This window comes from Onychomys torridus, chromosome 22 (assembly GCF_903995425.1).
Source record: "Onychomys torridus chromosome 22, mOncTor1.1, whole genome shotgun sequence".
NCBI lineage: Eukaryota > Metazoa > Chordata > Mammalia > Rodentia > Cricetidae > Onychomys > Onychomys torridus.
In genome coordinates, this window is record NC_050464.1 from 24387076 (window position 1) to 24409975 (window position 22900).

Consider the following 22900-nt stretch of genomic DNA (forward strand, 5'->3'; position numbering starts at 1 on the left):
GGCTGTTAGGGGCCTGGAAAGATGGCTCAGAGGTGAAAAGCACTTAATGCTCTTGCAGAGGACCTGAGTTCAGTTCTCAGCACCCACATCCGGCAGCTCACAAACACCTGTCACTCCAGCCTCCAAGGGACATCTGATGCCTCTGGTACCCAGGAATACTTGACTCGAGTGTATATTCTCACACACAGACAGACACATATACATATAATTAAAATTATATAAAAAAAAAAACGAAACTTTGAGTAGGCTTCTAGGTGCTGAGGGAGAGTGCCTTCCTTAAGCTGCTTTGCAGGGATGTCAGAGGAGCCTGGTGACTCACAGGGCCCCAGACAGGAACAGCAGGCTGGCAGAGATGTTCCCAGATCTCTCCCGCCCCCTTGCCAGCCTGGCTGGGCTCTGTTCTCTTCCCAGTTCTGGGTGAGCTAGCTTGCAGGCTTAGAGCCTTCCATGGGAGACATCAGCTTACCAGATTGCCCGTGGGCTGAGCATCTTGTGTCCTCAAATGGCTGGGAAGTCCCAGGACAACAGTGAATGTTACATCTGATTCACAGTGGGCAGGGGTTTGTCAATACAAACCTGGCTCCAGGGAAGACTTCAGGGGTCCGCTCTTTCCCTTCTTAGGTTCTTGCCTGGAGTTGCAATCTGCTCTTTAGTAGCCCCTAGGAAGAGAGCACTATTAATTATGGATGAGAGGAGATGTGTGGCCCCCACTTTTCCTAAGCTTAAGCAGAGCTGATAGATTCTGAGTTCCAGATGTGGTCCAGACTATTAAACACTGCGCCAAAGTCCCTCTGGCGGACAGCCTTGTGGAGGAGCATTGAGCCCGGAAATCTGGGACACAGTACCGAAAATGTCCCCAATGCCTCGAGGCTTTGCAAAATCACCTGTTTACTGCTCTCATAAATGAATTCTAACTTCTTCATTGGCTGAGCTAGACAGAGCTGTGAGCTGCCCCCAGGCGGGGACAGCTGTCCCATGGCAGGTTGAGGTTTGCTTCGGGTAGCTGTGGCTAAGTGTTGTGCATCTCTCCCTGCCAGGCACCCTGTGGCTCCCTCTAGAATCAGCTGTGAACTGGAAATGTTCGAGCAGAGACCCGGCGGCTAGCGTTGCTGAGTGAGCTTTGTCTGCCTGATGGGGTAGCATGCAAGCTTGGAGGTGCCAAGTCCCCAAGCCTGGTGTTGTATCAGTTGATCTGTAGCCCAAGGACTTTTGAGCTGCAATCTGTAAATCCAGTGACCCTGTTGGCAGAATCCACATTCAACTATAGAATGCCAGTATGAAAAATGGCAGCAGTAGTTTAATTGAGAACATTATGGAAGTTTGTGAGGACGACACACAGACATGTAGGATTTGATAGGCTAAGTTTTTATTTCCTGTTCTGTTCCATAGATACTTGCATACATGCAGAGACCTCAAGGCCTCTTTACGTTTGGGACAAAAGAGAGCATGGCCTTATCCTTTGGACTGGACATCTGGATCCTGTACTGTCTGTCCTGGAGAGGCCTCGTTGGGTGCCTTGTGGCTTTGAGTATTTCTCTGTTTCAGGAAGCAGCTTGGCTCAGATCCCAGGAGAACATTCTAGGCCGAGCACATCTCTGACAGCAGCATGGGGGAGTTTTAAGGGGTGCTTTATGGTCATAGAAATGTGGGCTGTGAGCCTTACACCTTTGGACAGACACACATCTGTTCTTCCTTCCATTCTCCCCCCTCCAGCCCCCCCAACCCCATGAGCTGGGCTCTGCTGGGACCTGTGAGCCAAAGTGCCAAGGTTCCTGGTGTGCCCTGGGCTCTTGCGAATCTGGCCTCTTCTCACTGGGCCCTGAGGTGGCAGCAGGGTTCAGAGTGCTTGCATGTAGAGGCACCAGGTCTGTGTCCTTCCTGTAAAACCAAGGGCCACTTGACAGAGTCCGGCCTGTCAGCTCCAGTGCCCTACACCTTCTTCACCCAGCAGAAATAGGAGTCAGGCCTTTGACTAACACCGTAGTGTGTTCGTGGATACTTGAGAGGCGTGTCCTGGGTAGGGCTACCAACTAGTGAGGAACCTGAATGCAAATCCCACCCTGCTCTGCCCTGTGTGGGCAGTGGCTTCTGGGACATGGTTCCAGGGTGTTCTTCCCCACTCTGAGCACTGTATCTGGCTGGAAGAAGACCAGTCAGAGCCTTTCTTACATAGTTTTAGGCTCAAAACAGGCTTTGTCACTGGGTTCCAATGCCCCTGAGGACTGTGCCAAGTGAATTTGTGAGTCCTAGCTGTAGGGGGAAACAAAGTCCCAGCCCTTGATAAAGCAATGGAGGAGATTGAGTCAGGGTCCTTATGAAGACTGGGTGCTTACAGGACAGAGGGTCAATAGCTATGGGGTGGGAGTTGGGGTACAGCCTTTAGACAAAGAACAACAGGAGTGAGGGTAGGTAGGGCCCCACCTGTGTCTCCATCAGTCTAAGATCTGGGATAACTGACCCCACAAGGTCTGACATAGGATGCTCTCTGACGACAAGCTGAAGCAACACAGGGTGCCTTCTGGGGACAGCTCCAGTGACATTCAGCAGGAGCCAGCTTCTGTGCGGGATCATCACCCACATTGCAAAGGCCTGGAAAAAAGGAGTGTGGCAAATTGGGAGTGGGTGGAGGCAGGTGGTAGGGTGAGGCTTTCATTACCTTCCGTGGGTAGTAGGGCAGCCTGCCAGAGGGGCTTGCTCAATCACAGGGCTAGACTGGGATGGGAGTGGGTACAGGATGGGTAAGGTACATCATGGCAGGTCATGGAGTCCCAAAGTGGGAAAGATCAGGGATGGGAATGGGCTTGATTCCTTAGCATGTGACAGCCCAGGCCAGACCAGCAAAAGAGAGGTAGACCTACTTCTGGGGAGTCTGGATTTGACTTTGATTTAGATGGAAACCCCGGGAAGTTTCTAGCAGGAGAGACTCGGCTTGGAAACATTTTGTAAAGCCATACTGGGCTCCAGATGAGACCAACTTCTGAGTGCTCAAAATCACCCCCACCCCACCCCCACCCCTTTACTCTCTTGACAAGCGGGCTCATGAAACGTGGCAGCTTCCAGCAAACCTGTGCCCTGAGGTTGAGGTTGAAGGGTGAGGACCAGTTGACTGAAGTAGACTGTGACATCTTCTTCTGAGTCTGTTGCCAGAGGCCTCAGGTGGCGACAAGATGATTTGCATGAGCTCCTGCATACCAGACATCTCCGTGACCCCTGGTAGCAGCCCCTGAAACCACCAGTAGTGCCACATCCTGCCCGCTTTCTCGTGGAGTCAGGGAAAATGTCAAGCTGAGTAAAAGCCCCGTAGCTCGTGGACGCCTCTAAGACAATGAGGACTTTGGAGGTGGAAAACGCGGCTTTGTGACAGTCTGTCCCAACATTCGGGGAGGAGGGAAGGGAGCTAGAAGTCTGCCTTTGGCTTGGAATATGTTGTTTCCTCCTAAAAATCTACAGGAGCCCAGTGCAGGGATTTCTCTCATCAATGACATGCTCTGACCTCCTTTAGAGAAACAACAATAGGCAGAGAAAAGTGTGTGTGTGTGTGTGTGTGTGTGTGTGTGTGTGTGTGTGTGTGTGCAAGTGCACCCGTGAGCATACCATTTTCATCCAATGTCAATACTGGACAGGTTTTAGACAGAAGAATTAGTCCTTGCAGACAGTCTGGGTAACACTTTCTTATCTATTAGGATTCTCATGGTATAAGGGACATAAAATGACTCCAATTGGCCTGAGTAACTTGGATAGAAAGAGGAACAGCTTCAGGTACAGCTGGATCTAGGTGCTCAAGCATTTTCCCTTGGTGTGTCTCGGTCCTGTGTCCTTTGCATTGATTTCATCCAAGACCTGTTCTTCACTTTTGGTGGCAAATTACACAGTAGTTCTAGACTTTTCTCTCAATTTCCCAGGTCCACTGAGAAGAGGGTCTCCTTTTTGCCAAGTTTTTACACAAGGGTCACGGGATTTCCCCAGCCAACTAATATATCCAGGGGATAGAGTGTTGCCTATATACCAGGACTGGGTCTCATTCCAAGTTGGAACCAATCACTATGGGTGTGGTGGAGGTGGGAAGGGGCAGGAAGGAATGTCACCTCTGGGTGCCTGGTGGCCCTGACTTGTATGAACATCCAGAACATCCATTCTGTCCAGAAAGGCTCTTTACCACTCCGGAAGAGATTGCACAGGTTCTGGAGGGGACCAGTGTGGTTCCCCCTCCCGTTCTGGGTAGATCCTAATGGCCTTCATGTCTCCTGTCCTTCTGCTTACAGGTGAAGGCTGAATGAACATGCCTGGCTCTCCGTGGTGACCTGAGAGGAGAGCTCGATTCACTGTGAAGGAGAAACGCCAGCTCCAAGCCAAACTGGAGAACTTGGAACAGGTCCTGAAGGTAGGATGGTGTCGCATGACCCTTCTGCAGCCAACAATGGGGTGGGACTGGGGGTGGCAACTCCTCTCCTAAGAGGCTCAGAAAAACCTGTAAATGCAACAGTGGAGGACTATGTTTCTGGAAGCCACCCTGACTATGCATTCCATTTCTGAGGTTGCTAAACACAGCTCAGCACCATAAGGAGAAAATGGGAGTGTGCGTTAGCTAAGAGCAGAGGCATCTTCGCAGGTTTCTGATCTCCACGAGTTTCCTATTGTTCACAGAGGTTTCTAAAGGAGGGCCTGTAACTGCTGTTGCTATGGTTAGAACAGCAGCATCCCTTGTATTGATGTGGATCGGCGCCAACAGGGTGCTGCCCACAAATGCCTGATGTGGACAAAGCCCGCTCTGTAGGAAATAGGAAGGTAACTTTGCTATTGTCCCAGCATGGCATGAGTGAATTCTTTAGCTTTTTTTTTTGTTGTTGCTTTTGTCATGTTCAAAATACATTAACTTCTGATCATGAGATGTTAGAAGGATACTGTGATGGCTAGTTTTGTGTCAACTTGCCACAAGCTAGAGTTATCTTGGAGACTCACAAGAAGCATGTGCCCACACAGCACTTTGATGAAGACCTCAAGTGAGAAAATGCCTCCATAAGACCCAGCTAGTTTTAGAGCATTTTCTTAAGTAGTGCCTGATGGGGGAGGGGCCCAGACTACAGTGGGTGGGGCCACCCCGAGGATGGTGGTCCTGGGTTCTATAAGAAAGCAGGCTGAGAAGCCGTGAGAAGCAAGCCAGTAAGCAGCACCCCTCCATGGCCCCTGCATCAGCTCCTGCCTCCAGGCTCCTGCCCTGTTTGAGTTCCTGTCCTGACTAATTTTGATGTTGAACAGCAATGTGGAAGTATAAGCTGAATAAACCCTTTCCTCTCCAGCTTGCTTTTTGGTCATGGTGTTTTGATGCAGCAATAGAAACCCCAACTAAGTCAGAAACATAGGGTGGATCATCTCCAGCCCTCCTGGCCTTTGGTCCTTTGCTTTTTTTTTTTTTTTTCCTGACGTGGCCCTCACAGCCACACTTCAGATCAAGCAGTACTTTGAGACCAGTGCCAATTCATTTGGAGACTCAGAAGAAGTGTATGCCCAAACAGCACTTGGATGGAGGCACCCCTAAGCTACCCTGGGTAGCTGGCTCCTCTGTGGGCTTCCGGTTCAAGAGGTGCTGAAGAGAGAGAGCAAGTACCACATTAGTCATTAAGCCCCTGTATCCACCCACCAGACACGCCTCAGGACACAGGCTGCCCACCCGCCCCCTGGCTCATCTCTCTTTGTAACAAAGAAAGTACCTGGTAGAGTTAATGGAGGGAGAGCCTTGTATTCTGGCTATCTGGAGCTCACTCATAGAAGTGACCAGAAGGGACAGTTTAGATTGGTCATTCTTGGAAGAAACCCAGGACTCACGTGGTGATGTCAGAGGCACGTTGATTGGTATAGGAAAGGGAGTCACTATCGGTATGCCAAGGTATGCCAAATCTCCTGCCATGCTGGTCAGGACCCAAAGCAGAGAATTATCCCATACCAAATTCTGGCAGTACTGAGATGGGCCTGTTCTCAGGTATCCTCTGTGCCAGGTTGCCCACACACAGGGAGAATCTGAGAAGCATCTTAATGGTAGAGACTGGAGAAGGGAGCCTATGATGTTCCCGTCCCCCAAAGTCCATACTGCTTAAAACACCATGAGAGGCTGTCCATTTTTCCTGTGGGGACAGTAGCTTGTTTAAGGAGACTGTGTGCTCACTTATCCTATCTTTTGGGGAATGCTGGGTCTCTAGTGTCCTTGTCAAGGGATAGCTCCACAAAGCAAGATTTCTCGGTGGTACCACGGTCTGTGAGGGTACTATGTGGGCACTCACAGATGCCACTGGGTAGTGACCATCACCTTGTACTGTAACAGTAGGCTGACCAAGTTCATGGGACACACAGTCTCCCTCAGTGATGGTGCTCTGAAGAAAAGCCCACGGCTAGGTAGGGTGATGGGATCATCTTAGAAGTGTGCTTGGAACCTTCATACGCAGAGGAAGATGTTTCCAAGTGAGACAAGGAAAGGGGCCTTGTCAATATCAACAGGATAGCACTCTTGTGTAGAAGAAGTATGGGGAGCCTGAGAAGATTAGAGTTTTGTCCTCAGAGTCTTGGGATGCCAAGTCTGCTTCTTACTATTATGTGTGGACTGTCCCCAGGCTTGGTGGCTTAAAACCATTAATTTTTTAGCCATCCATTTGTTGCTTTCTAGTCCAGGTAAATGAAACTGCTTTTCAGCAATGACTGAGCTTGGCTGGAGGACCTCAGTGTCCAGCCCAGGCTACTGCTCACGTCTGGAGGCAGCTGGGCCAGCCTGTTCTGCACTACACTTAACTCCTGTCTAGCTCTTGGCCCTCTGTCCTCCAGTTATGTGTGAGGTCTGGCCAATGGCATGGAGGACAGAGTAGAAACCGTCACATCCCCACAAGGACAAGCTTGAATCTGGCACAAGGCTAGCTCTGACACCATATTCTGGAGGCCAAAATGGGTTCTAGGCTGGCAAGGTCCCAAAGGATGGAGAGGACATGCCGTCACCAGGTGCATAGGTGCAGTGGGATCTGGGCACCTTCAACGATGTTTATCACAGCTGCTCCTGAGGGCTGAATGAGTGTACCCAAGCTCTAGCTGATGTCAGTTGGCAAGAACAGTAATATACCAGCCTTCTCTTTTTTTTCTTTTTCTTTTTTGGTTTTTTGAGACAGGGTTTCTCTGTAGCTTTGGAGCCTGTCCTGGACTAGCTCTGTAGACCAGGCTGGCCTCGAACTCATAGAGATCCGCCTGCCTCTGCCTCCTGAGTGCTGGGATTACAGGCATGTGTCACTACTACCCGGCCCCAGGCTTTTTCTTTTGGGCCATCAACCAGCTGGGCTTGTTTCTGGCTAGCTCTTTGAACTTAACTTGTTTCTCTTTATCTACCTTTTGCCTCAGGGCTTTTAATTTCTCTGTCCTACTCTGTGTCTGCAGGCTGGTGGCTGCCTGACTGGCCTTGGGCATCTCCTTCTCTTTCTTCATCATTCTCTCCACTCTTCTTCTTCTCTTTTGAGCTTAGGTTTCTCCTCTTACTTATTCTCTCTGCCTGCCAGCCCCGCCTACCCCTCTCCTGCCTAGCTATTGGCTGCTCAGCTTTTTATTAGACCAATCAGTTGCCTTAGGCAGGCAAGGTGCAACAGCAACACATCTTTACATAGTTAAACAAATGCAGCATAAACAAATGTAATGCAGTTTCACACAGTTAAAACAACATTCTGCAGCATAAATACACGTAACACATCTTTGCCCAGTTAAAGTGATATTCCACAACAAAGCAGGGATCAGGACTGATGGGCAATACAGCCAGGAAATGGTGGCAGTGCCCATCAGGAGGAGAGGAGGTCATGTTCAGAGTCTGAGCTCAAGGTGGAGGCCACAGGAGCTGCTCATGGCTGGAGGTGGCAATAAGAGTCAGGGCAGAGTTAGAATGTTATGGGGCTTGGGCATGAGTTTTTGTTGGACTTAGGGACCATGCCCAGTGACAGGCATCCTAGGGATGGACAGCTAGACTTGGCAATCACTTTGTGTTAGAAACAGTTCATGGTGACCCTGCCGTCTGTAGTGCAGAGGACTCTAGGTTCATACTGACATCCCCATCAACCACTGGGATAGATGTCTTCACTCACTGCTGAAGGGAGCATAAAGAGGAATTGACCCATCCAGCCTGATTCTGGGAAGCTGATGGCAGGCAGGGCTGGGCATTTGTGTCTGTCAATGTGACTCATCTGTCAGTTGTCTGGTGGTCACGGTTGTCTGAATTCTATGACCTTACAGCTCACACTGCCTTCCAAGTGTGATGGTGCGAACCTGATGTTCAGTAAGTGAAGGATACCTGTCTTATGCTTTATTGTTTGACATTAGTTTGTGGCTAATTATTCCAATGGCCACGTTCACACACTGTTTTTTTTTCCATATACTTTTCTGTTTCCAAACACTGCCACACCATTTGTCTTAACCCTGATCACTTAATTTAGCTGAAGACACTAGATACTGCTTCCCTGATGGCTCCTGATTGATTGGTGAAGCAAACAAGAAAAATCAAGGCCCAGAGAAATGTGTCCCTTGTGCTGGTGTACACATCTGGCTAATTTGCTACAAGTGGCATTTGAAGGCAGTCTGGCTCACTTCGCTTCCCCCCTTCCCAATTCCTGGTCTCTATCCCTGGCCCTGGGGGTTGGGAATCACTGATGTGGGATATGAATTGTACTCAGAGGATCTTTTCCATACTTGAGTGATGGTTTCACTATCCTTGGTTTTCAGGGTTCCTTTGGGGGGGGGGAATAGATGGAATAGAGAAATACTGGCCACAGAGATTTTAATTTTTACACCTCATTTATTTACTTTATTGTATAGTGCTTGTTTGTGTGTATATGAACTCGTGTGCCATGGGGAGCATGTGGTGGTCAGAGGACAATTTGGTGAGAGTTGATTCTCTCCTTCTACCACGTGGGTTTCAGAAATTAAACCCAGGTCATAAGTCTTGGTGGCATGCGCCTTTATCTGATGAACCATCCCACCAGCCCACAGGGAGACTCTTCAGGATTGCTACCTAGTTCCTTCCCCCCAGTTTGAGATACTAAGCTACCTTTGGTGAAAATAGATTTTAATTTCTGGAACTCTCATTACTCTCTCATTGTGGTGAGTAAATCTGATGTAAGGATGGGACAGGAAGCCATGCACACTGAACACAAATAGCCTGATGTGTTCCCTCCCATGGCTGATGGTGTGGACTCAGAACCTATGTATGCATATGCCTGTACACACACACACACACACACACACACACACACACACACACACACACACACAAATGTCTCCCATTTCATTACCACAGAGGCCCCAGTGTGGTTTTCCAAGCCACCATATTGAAGACCTGCCAAGGGAAGCCACGTTTCCTTCATGCCTCAGCTCAAGTAAGGCAGTTCACAATGCAGGACCCTTGATTCCCCAAGGAGGAGAGGAGGAGATAGCTCAGCTAGCTCTGTGTCTGCCACACTTCCTCAGGAGGCTGCCCTTGACATTTGTAGGCAACTTAAGCACCATGGCTAATGTTATAGCATCCAGCTATAAATACCATTGCTTTAAAAATAAATCCTGCCACAGGCGGGCTGGAAAATGGTGATTCCCGCCCCCCTTGGTGTGCAATTGGTATTGCTTTTGGGTGGTAGGGTTTTCTCTCTGTGTAGCACAAGGCCCTGGGAGCCAGGCATGGCACTGAGTAGATACTGCTTTGGGGGAACCAGGGAGCCCTTCACCTTGTTTGCTCAGGGACAGCCAGCGTTGTTACCATGTGGACACTGTATTAGTTACTTTTCTATCGATGTTGTAAAACATCATGACCAAGGAAACTTACAGAAGGAAGTGTTTACTTGGGTTTACAGTTCTAAAGGGTTTAAGAGTCCATGATGGCTGCAGGAACAGAAGCTGAGCACTCACATCTTGAACTCATGCATGCATCAGAGAAACCAAACTCAAAATGGTGAGAATCTTTTAAATTCTCCAAGCCCACCTCGGGTGATGTAAGTCTTCCAATCAGGCCACACCCAAGCCTTCCAAAACAGTGCCACCAACTGGGGACCAAGTCTTCCAGTGCCTGAGACTATGTGGGGCACCTCATTTAAACCACCACGGATGCCATGTGTGAGACAGGAAGAACCACCCCTTGGTGAGATTCCATGGCTACCTGTTTGGCGACTCTGCATGCTCTAGCCTGTATGACAGAGGAAGAGGACATGCTCGGTGGCCTAAGCTACCAGGAAGGAGGGCGAGGATGAGTTTGTAGCACTGCAGGGACATTTCACACTGTGATGAGACCCACTGGAGACTCACAAGTATGGAGGACCTAGAGGAATACAAAAGAAGGTAAGTCCAGGGGACTAGAATGGGTTTAAAATCCTGCTCTGGCCATGAGCTTCTTGGATTAGCAATTGTTCATGTTGCTGTGATTAAAAGGAAAAAAATCTGGTGGAAGCAACTTAAGAGAGGAAGGGTTCACCGGGCAGTGGTGGCACATGCCTTTAATCCCAGCACTCAGGCAGAGGCAGGCGGATCTCTGTGAGTTCGAGGCCAGCCTGGGCTACAGAGCGAGTTCCAGGAAAGGCGCAAAGCTACACAGAGAAACCCTGTCTTGAAAAACCAAGAGAGAGAGAGAAAGAGAGAGAGAGAGAGAGAGAGAGAGAGAGAGAGAGAGAGAGAGAGAAAGAGAGAGAGGAAGGGTTCATTTTGGCTCATGGTCTGAGGGACTACAGTCCATTATGGTGGGGAGTCATGGTGGTAGGTGACTCTATGGAGATAGGAGCTTGCAGCTAAAATTTCTCACCCCTCCCCCACATCTCAGTAGAGAGGGAAACAGATGATAGTAAACACTGGTGCTCAGCTTGACTTCTCCTTTACTTTTTCTTTTTTGAAGACAAGGTTTCATGTAGCCCAGATTGGTCTTAAACTTACTATGTAGCTGAGGATGGCCTTGAACTTCTGAGCCTTGTGCCTGTACCTCCTGAGAATTGGGATTATAGATGTGTGCCGCCATACCTAGTTTATACAATGTAGGGGATTGAACCCAGTGCTTCATGCACACTAGACAAGCATGCTGCACCCCCACGCTTAATATTTTGATTTTCCATTTTTATTCAATGGAAGGCCCCAGACCAAGGGCTGGCACTGCCCATGTTCAGGATGAAGCTTTACTTGGTCAATTAATTATTTCTGGAAACACCTTCAAGGCCACACCCAGAGAACATCTCCTAGGAGATCCTAAATCCAGTTGACAGTGAAGATAGGACCACACAGAGATGGTATATGTTCCTCTCTATTCCTGTACAAGTCAGCAGGCCGAGCCCCAGAGAGTTCTCTGTTCTGAGTCTAACCATACCCCGCCTTCCCAGAATGCACCAGCTGTTTGATGGAATGTGAGAGAGGATGGGAAGGAACCTAGGTTCACCTCTTCCAGGGTCCGTCTATCTGCAGCCTGTGATTTGCTGCATATTTCAGAGACAAGTACAACCTGGGTGAGGTGGTGTCCTACAGCATGGGTCATGCCTGCCTCAGCCAGTTTGGAAAGCAGACTCATCCTTCTCTGTCCACATCTCATCCATTCCTCTGTCCTAGGGCTGCAGATACACTAGGTTCTCAGCCCTTCTGAGCCCCTGTCTCAATTCTCTTGTTCACTTGGCTCCATGAATTTCACCTTCAAACCAATCATAGTCTTTCTCTCTCTCTCTCTCTCTCTCTCTCTCTCTCTCTCTCTCTCTCTCTCTCTCTCTCTCTGTGTGTGTGTGTGTGTGTGTGTGTGTAGCCACATGTATGCCACAGTACCTTCATGGAGATCAGAGGACAAGTTTTGAGAGTCAGTTTCTTGCTGCCCCCTTGTGGGAACCAGTAATTGAACTTAGGTCATCAGGCCTGTGTGCAAGCACCTTAACCTGCTGGACCATCCTCCCGTCTCTTCACCTTACCTTTCTTTTCTTTCTTTCTTTCTTTTTCCCCTGAGACAGGGTTTCTCTGTAGCTTTGGAGGCTGCCCTGAAACTCACTCTGTAGACTAGGCTGGCCTTGAACTCACAGAGATCCACCTGCCTCTGCCTCCCGAGTGCTGGGATTACAGGCGTGCGCCACCATCACCCGGCAAGACAACATTTCTTGCTGAAGCCAACACTCACTGATTTCATTAGGCTGCCTGTCCAGTGCTGTGGTTCCACACAACCAGCTCTTTCTGTGGGTGCTGGGGATCTGAACTCGGTTCTGCATGCTGGCATGGCAGGCACTCCACCACTGGGCTGTCTTCTAGCCTCCCCTCACTCCTACATTTGACTCAACTTGTTGTCACCCTCTGTCACGTGACACTCACTGAGCTGGGAAGCCATTCTTCCAAGAGGTGTGAGGTGTGAGGGTATGGTAGGAATCCTCCGGGAGAGCTAGTATGTGCTTGGTCACACCAGCTTGGGTCTTAAGTCCTCTGCGTTCACTCATCTCTCACAGTCCAGCCTGTCATGAGTTCCCCTCCTGTGGCCCTCAGTTAAATGTCTTAGTGCACTCACACGTACAAGTGGAAGCACCTAGATTGATTGGGGACGCAAGGATCCTTCCACTTCCCTGGTCCCCTTATAGCAGGTATAGAAGGAAGGCAAAAGCTGTTCACATGGAGAGGAGGGAACAGGGCTGTGGGCTGGTGGAGTGGCCCAGTCACAAGCCAGGCTTTCCAATCCAGTTGTGTGGTATGACAGGACAGAGGAGTAGCGATATCAGAGGACCACAGCTAGATGGCCAGCCATGTAGACACACCGGAAAACATGGTGTGGGCTGAGACCTGGCAGTGGGATGGTGCTGGTGCAGGAGCAGAGGCCATAGTGGTTAAGCACGGTGTTGCAGGTGGGGAGAGGGGCAGTGAGGAGCTCAGGCCAGCCCCGAGTTGCCTGCCAGCTGTGGTCCAATCTAAACTTTTCCCAAGTTGGGTGGTGCTTCTGAGCCTTGACAGTGAGGGGGAGAATATGGCTTGTCTGGGAATGGTTATCTTGGGGACTACTGAAGGGGAGTGGGTGGGCCAGAGCTGAGGAGATATCTGATCATGACCTGGGCGGGAGGGGCTGGGACTCACCTGGCGGCAGATGCAGACACCAGGAGGTGCAGGGGAAGGCTGGGTGGTGAAGAGGCCTTTTGCTGTCTTGGATATTGAGTGATGACGGAAGGAGACTGTGAATGACTCCTGTCTCCTCAGCTACAGAAGCTGATGGTTTGAAGCTGGTTTCTGCTGAGGTCCAATGTCATTGATTAAGACATCAGGGCTTGTCTCTGGCACAAGCTGAGTCTGGGCTTTGTGGGACTCCTAGGGTCTCAGAAGCAACCTGTGACAATAAATGGAGAAGATTCTTCTGGAAGCCAAGCATACACGTGGCAATAAGGACGGGGAAGCAGGTCAACTCACGTAGGAAGGTCAGAAGTAGAACGGTGGCCAGTCCCATGGTTATAGACCCACAGGAGCAGCAGGAACACCACAGATAGATGTCCAGGGACTGTGTCTAGGAGGGCTGGCCCAGAACTCATCAGAGCTGCTGAGCGATTCTTTCTGAGGAGACAGAAAAAGGCACAGAATGGATATGATACCTCTGTTGTCGTGTTTGCAGGGGAATTCCAGGCAAAGGATGCAGGCACAGAGCTGAGGGGGAGTGGATGTTCTCAGTGGGTTTGTGAGTGGAATCCATCCTTTCTGGAGGTCCTATGACCATGGAGGCAGGTGTATGGCAGTACTGAGGGGACATGGATTGGCTGGAGATGGGGACATTGAAGCAAGGACAGCTGCCAGCCAGCCTCTTCCTTCGGCTGCTTAAAAAGCCTCAGTCTATTGTCCTTTGGAGATGTCGTGTGTGTGTGTGTGTGTGTGTGTGTGTGTGTGTGTGTGTGTGTGTGTGTATGCACATGTGGAGGCTAGAGGACAACCTTGGGTGTCATTTTCCAGGCACTGTGATGGCTATTCTTGGTTGTCAACTTGACTACATGTTGAATTAACTAAAACTCAAGTGGCTGGGTACACCTGTGAGGGAACTTTTCTTAATGAAACCATTTGAAGTGGGAAGACCCATTTTTAATCTGGATCTTTTGAGGTGGGAAGATCCATCTTTAATCTGAGCCACACCTCCTGCTGGCCATCTATATCAAGGACAGGGAAGAAAGAAATTAGCTGTCTTAGGATTTCTATTGCTGTGAAGAGACACCATGATCATGGCAACTTTTAAAAAGGAAAACATTTAATTGGGGCTGGTTTACAGTTTCAGAGGTTTAGTTCATTATCGTCATGGCAGGAAACATGGCGGTGTACAGGAGAAGGAGCTGAGAGCTCTACATCTTGATCTGCAGGCAGCAGAAGCGAATTGTGAACCACTAGGCAGGCTTGAGCTTCTGAGACCTCAAAGCCTACTCCCACAGTGACACACTTCCTCCAACAAGGCCACACCTCCTAATAGTGCCACCTGCTATGGAACAAGCATTCAAACATGTGAGCCTATGGGGGCCATGCCTCCTCAAGCTACCACACTATCTCTCTGCCTGCTTGCTCTTGCTGGCAAGTCCATTCCTTCACTGGCATTAGAGCCTACTTCCTTTGGGATTCTGGTGTATACTGAAGACCAGCTGAGACACCCAGCCTCATGGACGGAACAACTATTGGGTTCCTGGACCTTCCTTTGGTAGACAGCCATTGTTGGATTAGCTGGACCACAGCCTGTAAGCCATTCTAACAAATCCCCTTTCTACATATACATAGGTTCATTCTGTAAGTTCTGTTCCTCTAGAAAGCCCTGAGTAACACAGGCATTGGCCCCTTTTTGTTTAAGACAGGGTCTCTAACTGATCCAGAACTGTCTGATTAGTCTAGGCTGGCCTGCAAGCCCTAAGCATTGCCTTGTCTCTATCTCCCTAGGACTGACATTTTACGCAAACACCTCTGTACTCAAAAGTTCTTACCCAAGGGCTTCTACCACTTGTAACACTGTATAGCCACCAGATTTCACATCTAGAAGAAACAAAAGAAAATGAAAAAAATTAAAATAGGACTCAATGGTTGAGTGTTTCCTGTTTACACCAGGCTCTGTACTAAGAGACTATACACTGCTGAACAAGACAGATACCCGCCATGTTTCCTGCCATGACGATAATGAACTAAACCTCTGAAACTGTAAACCAGCCCCAATTAAATGTTTTCCTTTTTAAAAGTTGCCATGATCATGGTATCTCTTCACAGCAATAGAAATCCTAACTAAGACAGCTAGTTTATTTCTTCCCTGTCCTTGATATAGGTGGCCAGCAGTAGGTGTGGCTCAGATTATCATATAATAATGATAATAATAATATAATAGTAAGTTTAAAAAGTGTTCTGTGCCCATACTATAAACATGGATTATGCTTTTCATGCATCTCCCCAGGACCCTTATACCTCTCTGCCAACATGGGGGAGGTGAAAGTGACTTGCCTCCACCTGTGCTAGAGCCTGTATTAGCTCTGTGCCTCCCAGCAGGAAGCCCATGTGTCCGTTTCCCCTGCGACCTCTGAGGACCCACAGCCTGCAAGCCCCACATCTGGAGCTGTGTCCGAGTTTGGCTAATGTCTCCTGAGTCCTCGCAAGGAGTGTGGTCTCCTCCTCTCACTAATCACTTCCTTCCCCACACTAAATAAAGAGTGCCCGGGCTGCATTTAGCAGCACCCACTTCCAAAATAAACAGAAGCACAGAAATTAGCTGGGATAATTGTGCAATTGAACAGCTGCAAGACGGCTGCCGCACAAGGTCCTCGGCATGGGAGGAGGCCCACCTGCCCCTCTTGGAGTTTGGCGATGGCCATGGTGACTGTCAGGGATGTGAGCAAAGGCTTTGCGCTTTGACATTCTTGGATGGTGTCTAGGTTCTGCTGTGTTTTGGCTGTGGGGTGTTAGGCAACAAGCTTAGCCGCACTGGACTCAGCATCAACTTTGTAAAATGCTGGCATGTGTTGGTCCAGCCTGGGTCTCACTTCCTATCATCAACTTAACCAAGGCTTCTGTGGTCCCTTGTAGGGCTAGTGGCGGAGACGCTGGTCACCTCACTGGTCAGTGTTTGGGGATGGTGTGGGTTGGATATGAAATGTCTCTCACAGGATCATGTCTCTGAGCCATCGGTCCCCAGTTGGTGGCGCTGTTTTGGGAGGTTGTGGAGCTGTGCCACCATGGACCTCTGAAGGTTACAGTGCCACCTTGCTCCTGCTCCCGGGGCTACCTTGCCTTCCCCTTCATGATGGTCTGATGTCTTTGAAACCAGGATCCAGGCTAAACCCTCCCACCCTTAAGTGTTCTGTTAGGAGCTGGTGACTGATCTAAGGGGTCCCAACGCTCCCCAGGAACCCAGAGAATTCCGGTGGTTGTGTCCAGGGGCTCTGCTGGTATGGGACGGGGGATCTGCCAGACCTTGTGTCCTAAGAATGCATTGTGCTTTGCGCTGCTGGTCAGTAAAATCATAATGAAGGTGTTGGGGATGTGGTGGTGGTGGGGTGAAGTCTACAATAGTTATGGTGAGAAATCTCCAGGCCCAAACTGGCAGCCACAGCCAGGCAGAACCAACCAAACATACCAAGACCAACAGATGGAAGACTCCACAATAACATACCCACACTGCCCATCTCCTGCTCAGGAAGGACTCCATGTTGGAGCAGGCAACAAGGGTCCAGATGGCACACTGCCTGTGGCTCTGCTGTCCGAGGATTCTGCTGACATGGCTGGAGATGTCTTAAAAGCGTGCACCTGTACCGGGAGTGCAGCTCTTTTCTGTTGTCATTTCCTGAACACAGTGTGACTATTTACACAGCATCAGGTGTTCTGTGTCATCTAGCGATGGCAGGAAGGATGTGGAGGAAGTGTGTGTCAACACTCTGCCTTGGTGTGTGAAGGTCTGAGAAGCTACGGTTTTGGTGTTCCTGAGGTTCTGGGAAAATCCCTAGGGTACTTTTCGTGGCTGCCTGGTGGTCCTCTGTCTGCCCTGTCTTCAGTCAGATGGAATGACCTAGCCCAGGCCCCAGTGTGAACAGGTTATAGTAACTGTCTTAGGAGTTTTTTGTTTTTTTTTTCAATATCTTGGGAAGTTCTGTTTTCCCAGCATCCCGAGTTCCTGTGAGCATTTCCATAGCAACAGTGAAACCATCACTTTTGTCTGCAGAGGTGCAGGGTAATTACAGCTCTGGAGTTCCCTGGGAGTGACTTATGGAGACAGTAAAGGGGATGCAGAGGTCATGGTGCCTGAACATTGCACCCAGGGAAGACTTTGCTTTTGCAGGCTGACAAGCAACCAGCTGAAATCCTGTGTCCATTGAAAACAGAGGCTCAGCCCAGGCTGAAGTCTTGGCTCAGTGGTAGAGTGTGTGCCTAGAATCCACCAGTTAGGGGTTAGGGGTATGGCTTAGTGGTAGAGCACCTGCCCAGAATTCCCCAGTGGGGGAGCTAGGGATGTAGCTCAGCACTAGAGAACTTGCTTAATATATTAGTTAGATTTTGTTAACTTGACACAAACTGGAGTTCAAAGCATCAACCAAGGGATTACTTCCATCAGGTTGTCAGATGGGCAGGTCTGTGGGACATTTTCTTGATTGATTCCTGATGTGGGAGGGCCCAGTCCACTATGGACAGTGTCGCTCCTGGGAAAGGTGGTCCTGGGCTGTGTGCAAAAAGCAGGCTGAGCAAGCTCTGGAGAGCAAGTCAAAAAGCAGCATTCCTCACGGTTTCTGCTTCAGTTCCTGCCTTGAGTTCTAGTGGACTGTAACCTGTAAATCAAACAAACCCTTCCCTTCCCAAGTTGGTTTTCCCTGTGTTTTATAACAGCAACAGAGAAGCAAACTAGAACACCCAGAATCTCCAGTGAAGGGCTGGGGGTGTGGCTCAGTGGTAGAGCACCTGCCCAGAATCCCCCAGTGAGGGGCTGGGGTGTGGCTCAGTGGTAGAGCCCCTGCCTAGAATCCCCCAGTGAGGGGCTGGGGTGTGGCTCAGTGGTAGAGAACCTGCCCAGAATCCCCCAGTGAGGGGCTAGGGTGTGGCTCAGTGGTAGAGCCCCTACCTAGAATCCCCCAGTGAGGGGCTGGGGTGTGGCTCAGTGGTAGAGCACCTGCCTAGAATCCCCCAGTGAGGGCTGGGGTGTAGCTCAGAGATACAGCATAGGTCTAGAGTGAAGTAGGATGTGATTCTATCACCATTATGGCTAACAGGCTCCACAATGTTTCTGAGGAGAATGGATCTTTTGGTGCTGTGAGGTGGGGATGCTCAGGAAACAGTGTCACTTCTCTTACCCGAGAGACATGTCTCTCATTTCATGAGGTAACTTTAAAGCTCTGACATCAGGGGATGGGAGGTGTGTGTAGCTTATTTGGTAGGATATATGCTGTCATGCATGGGCCCTGGATTCAACTCTAAGTAACGGACAGACCAAGTGTGATGGTTCACACCTGCATCTTAGCACTGGGGAGGTGGAAGCAGGATCAGAAATTTAAAGTCATCCTCAGCTACATAGCGAGTTCTAGGCCAGCCTGGCACCAAACTGTCATGGTGCCACTTGTGTATTATATGAGCACTCTGGGAGCTGAGGCAGGAGGATCACAATTTCATGGTCAGCCTGGTTATCTATCAGTCCTGTCATCAATCAATCAATCAATCAATCAATCAATCAATCCAAAACCAACTAAATATAGTAAAACAAAACAACAACAAACTCCCAGAGACTCAATAAAATTGCCAGATTAAAAATAAATTATACAGCCAGGCAGTGGTGGTGCATGCCTTTAATCCCAGCACTCAGGAGGCAGAGTCAGGTGGATCTCTGTGAGTTCGAGGCCAGCCTGGTCTACAGAGTGAGTTCCAAGAAAGGTGCAAAACTACACAGAGAAACCCTGTCTCGAAAAACAAACAAACAAACAAACTAACTAACTAACTAACTAACTAACTAACTAAATAAACAAATCAACTAGTAAAAGAGGCAGGTAGCCACACTGAGTCTCTGTCCCATGTGCCAGGGTTCCCCTTCATCATAAACATAAGTATATTAGTGACCCTCAGAGGATGTCTAGAAGGAGGCTAACAGGTCAATTACAGATGTAAAGCCACCACATGCCCATTTTTAAGGGAACAGTTGGACTTGCTTCTGTCCCTGGTACCCAGGTAGTGTGTGTTGAAACCTTCCTGCCTTGGAAGGAACATAGACTTACAGGCAAAGGATGTGGACTTTAAGGGGTTAGCTCAGTGGACAGAGTGCCTTCAGTACAAGTGAGGACTTGAGTTCAGATCCTGAGCACCCATAAAAAGCCGGGCATGGCCTGTAATCCCAGCACTGGGGGTGGGGGTAGGGAGCAGATACAGAAGGATCCTGAGGACTTCCTGGCCAGATAGCTTAGCCAATCAGCAAGTTCCAAGTTGAGGAGAGATCCTGTCTCAAAAAATAAGGTGCAGAGTTACGCAGGGAGGCCCCCATCGTCATCCTCTTCTCTCTGAGGGTACATGCAAGGGCCCCTGCATATACATGTGTATATGCATACTTATACTACACACACATGAGATTCAAACTTTGGGAAAGGTGGTCATAGATGTTTCATAATATAAAAAAATAAAGAAGGAAGTAAAAATTAAATGTGAATGTTTTATTCCCAGCGACCTCCGTGCTGGGAAGCAACTCACATATGAGGCTCACCTATGAGGTCCTTCCTCACACACGTGCTGGTGTGGCCAGGCTGGTTGGTGGTTGGTCAAAGTGACAGTGTCTGGGCTCTGCAGCCTCTGACATTCTTGTTGATCCTCATGACTGGGATTCTGGGGTGGGCTGGTGGTGGTCAGAGATCAAAGGTGATCATTAGCCCCTGAGCTCTGAGGGCTTGAACTTGTCTTTCTGATGAAGATGGCTGGGGGGTCTCCAGGCAAATGAGATGCTACCTCGTGCATTGGGACCATCTCTGGGAGACATGCTGAAGGACAGAGCTGGTGGTAAGGGTAAAAACTTGGGACTCTGAGGTTCCGTGGGAGGTGTGGACTGTGGTGTTGTTGATCCTATGGTGAGACCATGCCTCAGTTTCCCCATGGCCAAAAAGGAGAGCTACAGCATTCTCCTTCAATGTTCGTGGAGGGTCATGTGATTTTTGATGCAGGTAAGAAGCTGGAAGCAGTACAGGCTGGGCAGGAGAGGATAGGAGCCTTATCTGGTGTTCGCAAAATACCTGAGCTAAGGCAGAGGAAGAGGATGGAACGCCTTCCCACGCCACACTGGGGGAAGAGGAGGTTCCCGCTGCCTGAGCCGCAGCTCTGCCAGCTCTCCTGTGCTGTGAATATAGACAGCCAAAGCAGGGGAGGGTGCCTGGGGACCAGGGTTTCCCAATCTCTCTGCCTCCCAGTGAAAAAGCCTGGAGGCGGGTGTGTCGTGCCGCTCCTGGGGGGTGGGGGCTGGGGGCAGAGAAAGCCTGCTGTACGTGCATGGTGGTGGGCAGCAGGTGCTCAGGGGCCTCCCTGTCCCCACAGCATATGCGAGAGGCTGCTGAACGTCGGCAGCAGCTGGAGGTGGAGCATGAGCAAGCCCTGGCTATCCTCAATGCCAAGCAGCAGGAGATCCAGCTTCTGCAGCAGGTGAGCCCAGGGATGGTGTGTGTGTGTGTGTCCCCGTGTCTGTGTGTATGTGCTGGGAGGGTAAAGTATATGTATGTGTGTGCATGCCTGCTGGGCCTGGGGAGGTCTTTATAACTGTGCACCAGGCTGAGTCTTGAGGGCTGCAGAGCCCTTTTGTGGCCTTTATTCCACTCTGTGCCCTGGTTCCCCTTTTAAACTGACTCTCGGCTCTATCTTGTAACATGCAACCCATGCAAGACTGTCCCATCAGATGCTGGGTTGTGGCAGGAAAAGCATGCAGTCAGTTCCTGCCCAGGGGCGTGTCTGGCTTCAGCTTTGGGGAGGCAGGTTGCTCACTGACTTCACCCTGGCCTGGGATGAAATCCTGTCCCAGGGAAAGGCAAAGGCCAGGCCAATGCTGCAGCGTGTGGTGGAGGGATGGGAACCTAGGTTATTGCTGTGTAAGTCTGACATATTCCTGTCTTGGCCTGTTATGGCATCACTGAACAGAAGGGTTTGAGTTCATAGCTGCTGGTGGTATTAAGTGGTATTATTACATGTGTTATTAAGTGGTAAATCTAGGTGTATTTATGTCAAGATTCCATTATGACACAGAGAGAGAGAAACAGAGACAGAGAGGTGAGAGAGGCCAAGAGAAAACAGGAGAGACATCACGAAGTTAGGAAGCAGGGCCAGATGGTTCAGGGTGTGCCTTCCACCACACTGTGATGGGTGGGGCTGAGGAAGCCCACCCCTACCTCAGTCCAAGCTTGCTTTGCTGGCCTGTCTCTTTCCCAGGTAGGAAGATCGCTGTTGCAAGAACAGGGGCTGGGAGGAAGGGACACAGGAGAATTAGAATATGGAGACCAGAGACTGACTGGCTGTCATCTCTCTTCTTTTGCCTGAAGCCCAGTATCTCCTCCTTCCTTGCCACTCATCCTCTTAAGGAGGGCAGTTGGTCCCTGCAGGCAGAGCTTACCCACCGAATGTCAGAGGTACAGCAGTACCCGCTCCTGAGCCTCTAGAAGACTAGGTTGTGGGCATGGGCTATGGGTGTTTGAGCCCTGGCTCAGTGCTGGCCAGGATGGGTAGCGGGTGACTCCTGTACCTTCTGTGTGGTCCCATGCCTGTCCGATGATCGTCATGGGTCGTTGATCTTACAGGGACACTCAGTTGCTCCAACCAACTGGGTGGTAATAAAAATCTGTCTGCTTTCCCCAATCGGAGCTTATCAGCCGGAGGCAACAGGTAGCTGAATTTTGAAGCCCCTTTTCTAGTCAATAACCGAGACCTTGTATTAGGTATAGCTTTCATTAAGCTACTGCTCATGGGGACTGTCACAGCCATACTGCCTGTCATAATAAGTTGGCCAGCGTACCAAGAAACAATATTTTGTCAGGATATTATTCTTATCTTCCTCCCCAGGGCTGGGAGGAGCAGGATGCTGCCCTCATCTATTCATTACAACTTGGAAGCTACATCCCCAAGCCGGGTCCATCTGAGACAGATAAAGAGTCTGCCAGAAACACAAATAATGTCTAATAAGGGTGACAGGATATGGCTCCTTTACAGATGGCTCCCTGGGAGCCTGGGGGTCATATTGACCGGGTTATCTCTCTGATTGGAAAAGGAGCCAGCCCCACCTGCTTGCTCATCTCTGCTTTTGTCTGTCGTCCAATTTCCCTTGATCCTTTTGTCTCCGCATCATGGTCTTTATTTTGGACATATGGATGCTTCTTCCTCTGTGAGGACAGAGGAAGAGAAACTAGACAAAATCGGATGCCAATTTCTGTGATTTCTTAGAAATGACGGCTCAAATAAAGAAGCATTAGGGAGGGTGGTGGAAGATAGAGTGGAGCGAGATGGTGAACTCTTCCCCAAGTTCATGGTCTTTTCTGGATGGCAGGATCTGAGCACGGCCCATGCTGACCACTGCCTTCCTAACAGTGCTGGCTCTTTGTCAGACTCTGAGCCAGTTCAAAAAGCGAGATTTGGTGTCCGGAGAGCCCCAGACTCTGCCATCTCAGGATAGAGGTACAGAACACATCAGACCCCATGATGACTAACACCTGGAAGGGAATTGAAACCTTTCAGGGCCCCCAGGCCATGAATATTGCATAACTGTCCCATTATATGAGTTTGCTCCCAACCAAATTATACTCTGGGCACCAGCATGGGACCCAGGTCCACCCTGGATGGTATCTAGATGTGTCTGCTTGTTAGTTTGGGAACACCAGGGTTCCAGGACAGGTCATCTTGTAGCAGGTACTCAGTGGTCACTGGGTGAATTCCAGAGCTGGGGAGCCAGGTTGACACAGAGAAGGTGGATAAGATGCTGTCCCTG

The 22900-nt window shown here is 49.7% G+C and overlaps 1 protein-coding gene across 8 annotated transcripts in view; it reads left to right on the top strand.

Moving 5' to 3' along the window:
• The window catches only part of Rimbp2 (RIMS binding protein 2), a 174347-nt gene that overhangs the window by 89543 nt on the left and 61904 nt on the right, over nucleotides 1-22900 (top strand). For all 8 annotated transcript variants that reach the window (XM_036172649.1, XM_036172651.1, XM_036172655.1 and 5 more), the window contains 2 exons: nucleotides 4263-4381; nucleotides 20473-20577. In XM_036172649.1, coding sequence (XP_036028542.1) covers nucleotides 20476-20577 — 102 coding nt within the window. In that variant the 5' untranslated portion in view covers nucleotides 4263-4381; nucleotides 20473-20475. The remainder of the gene's footprint in view (nucleotides 1-4262; nucleotides 4382-20472; nucleotides 20578-22900) is intronic.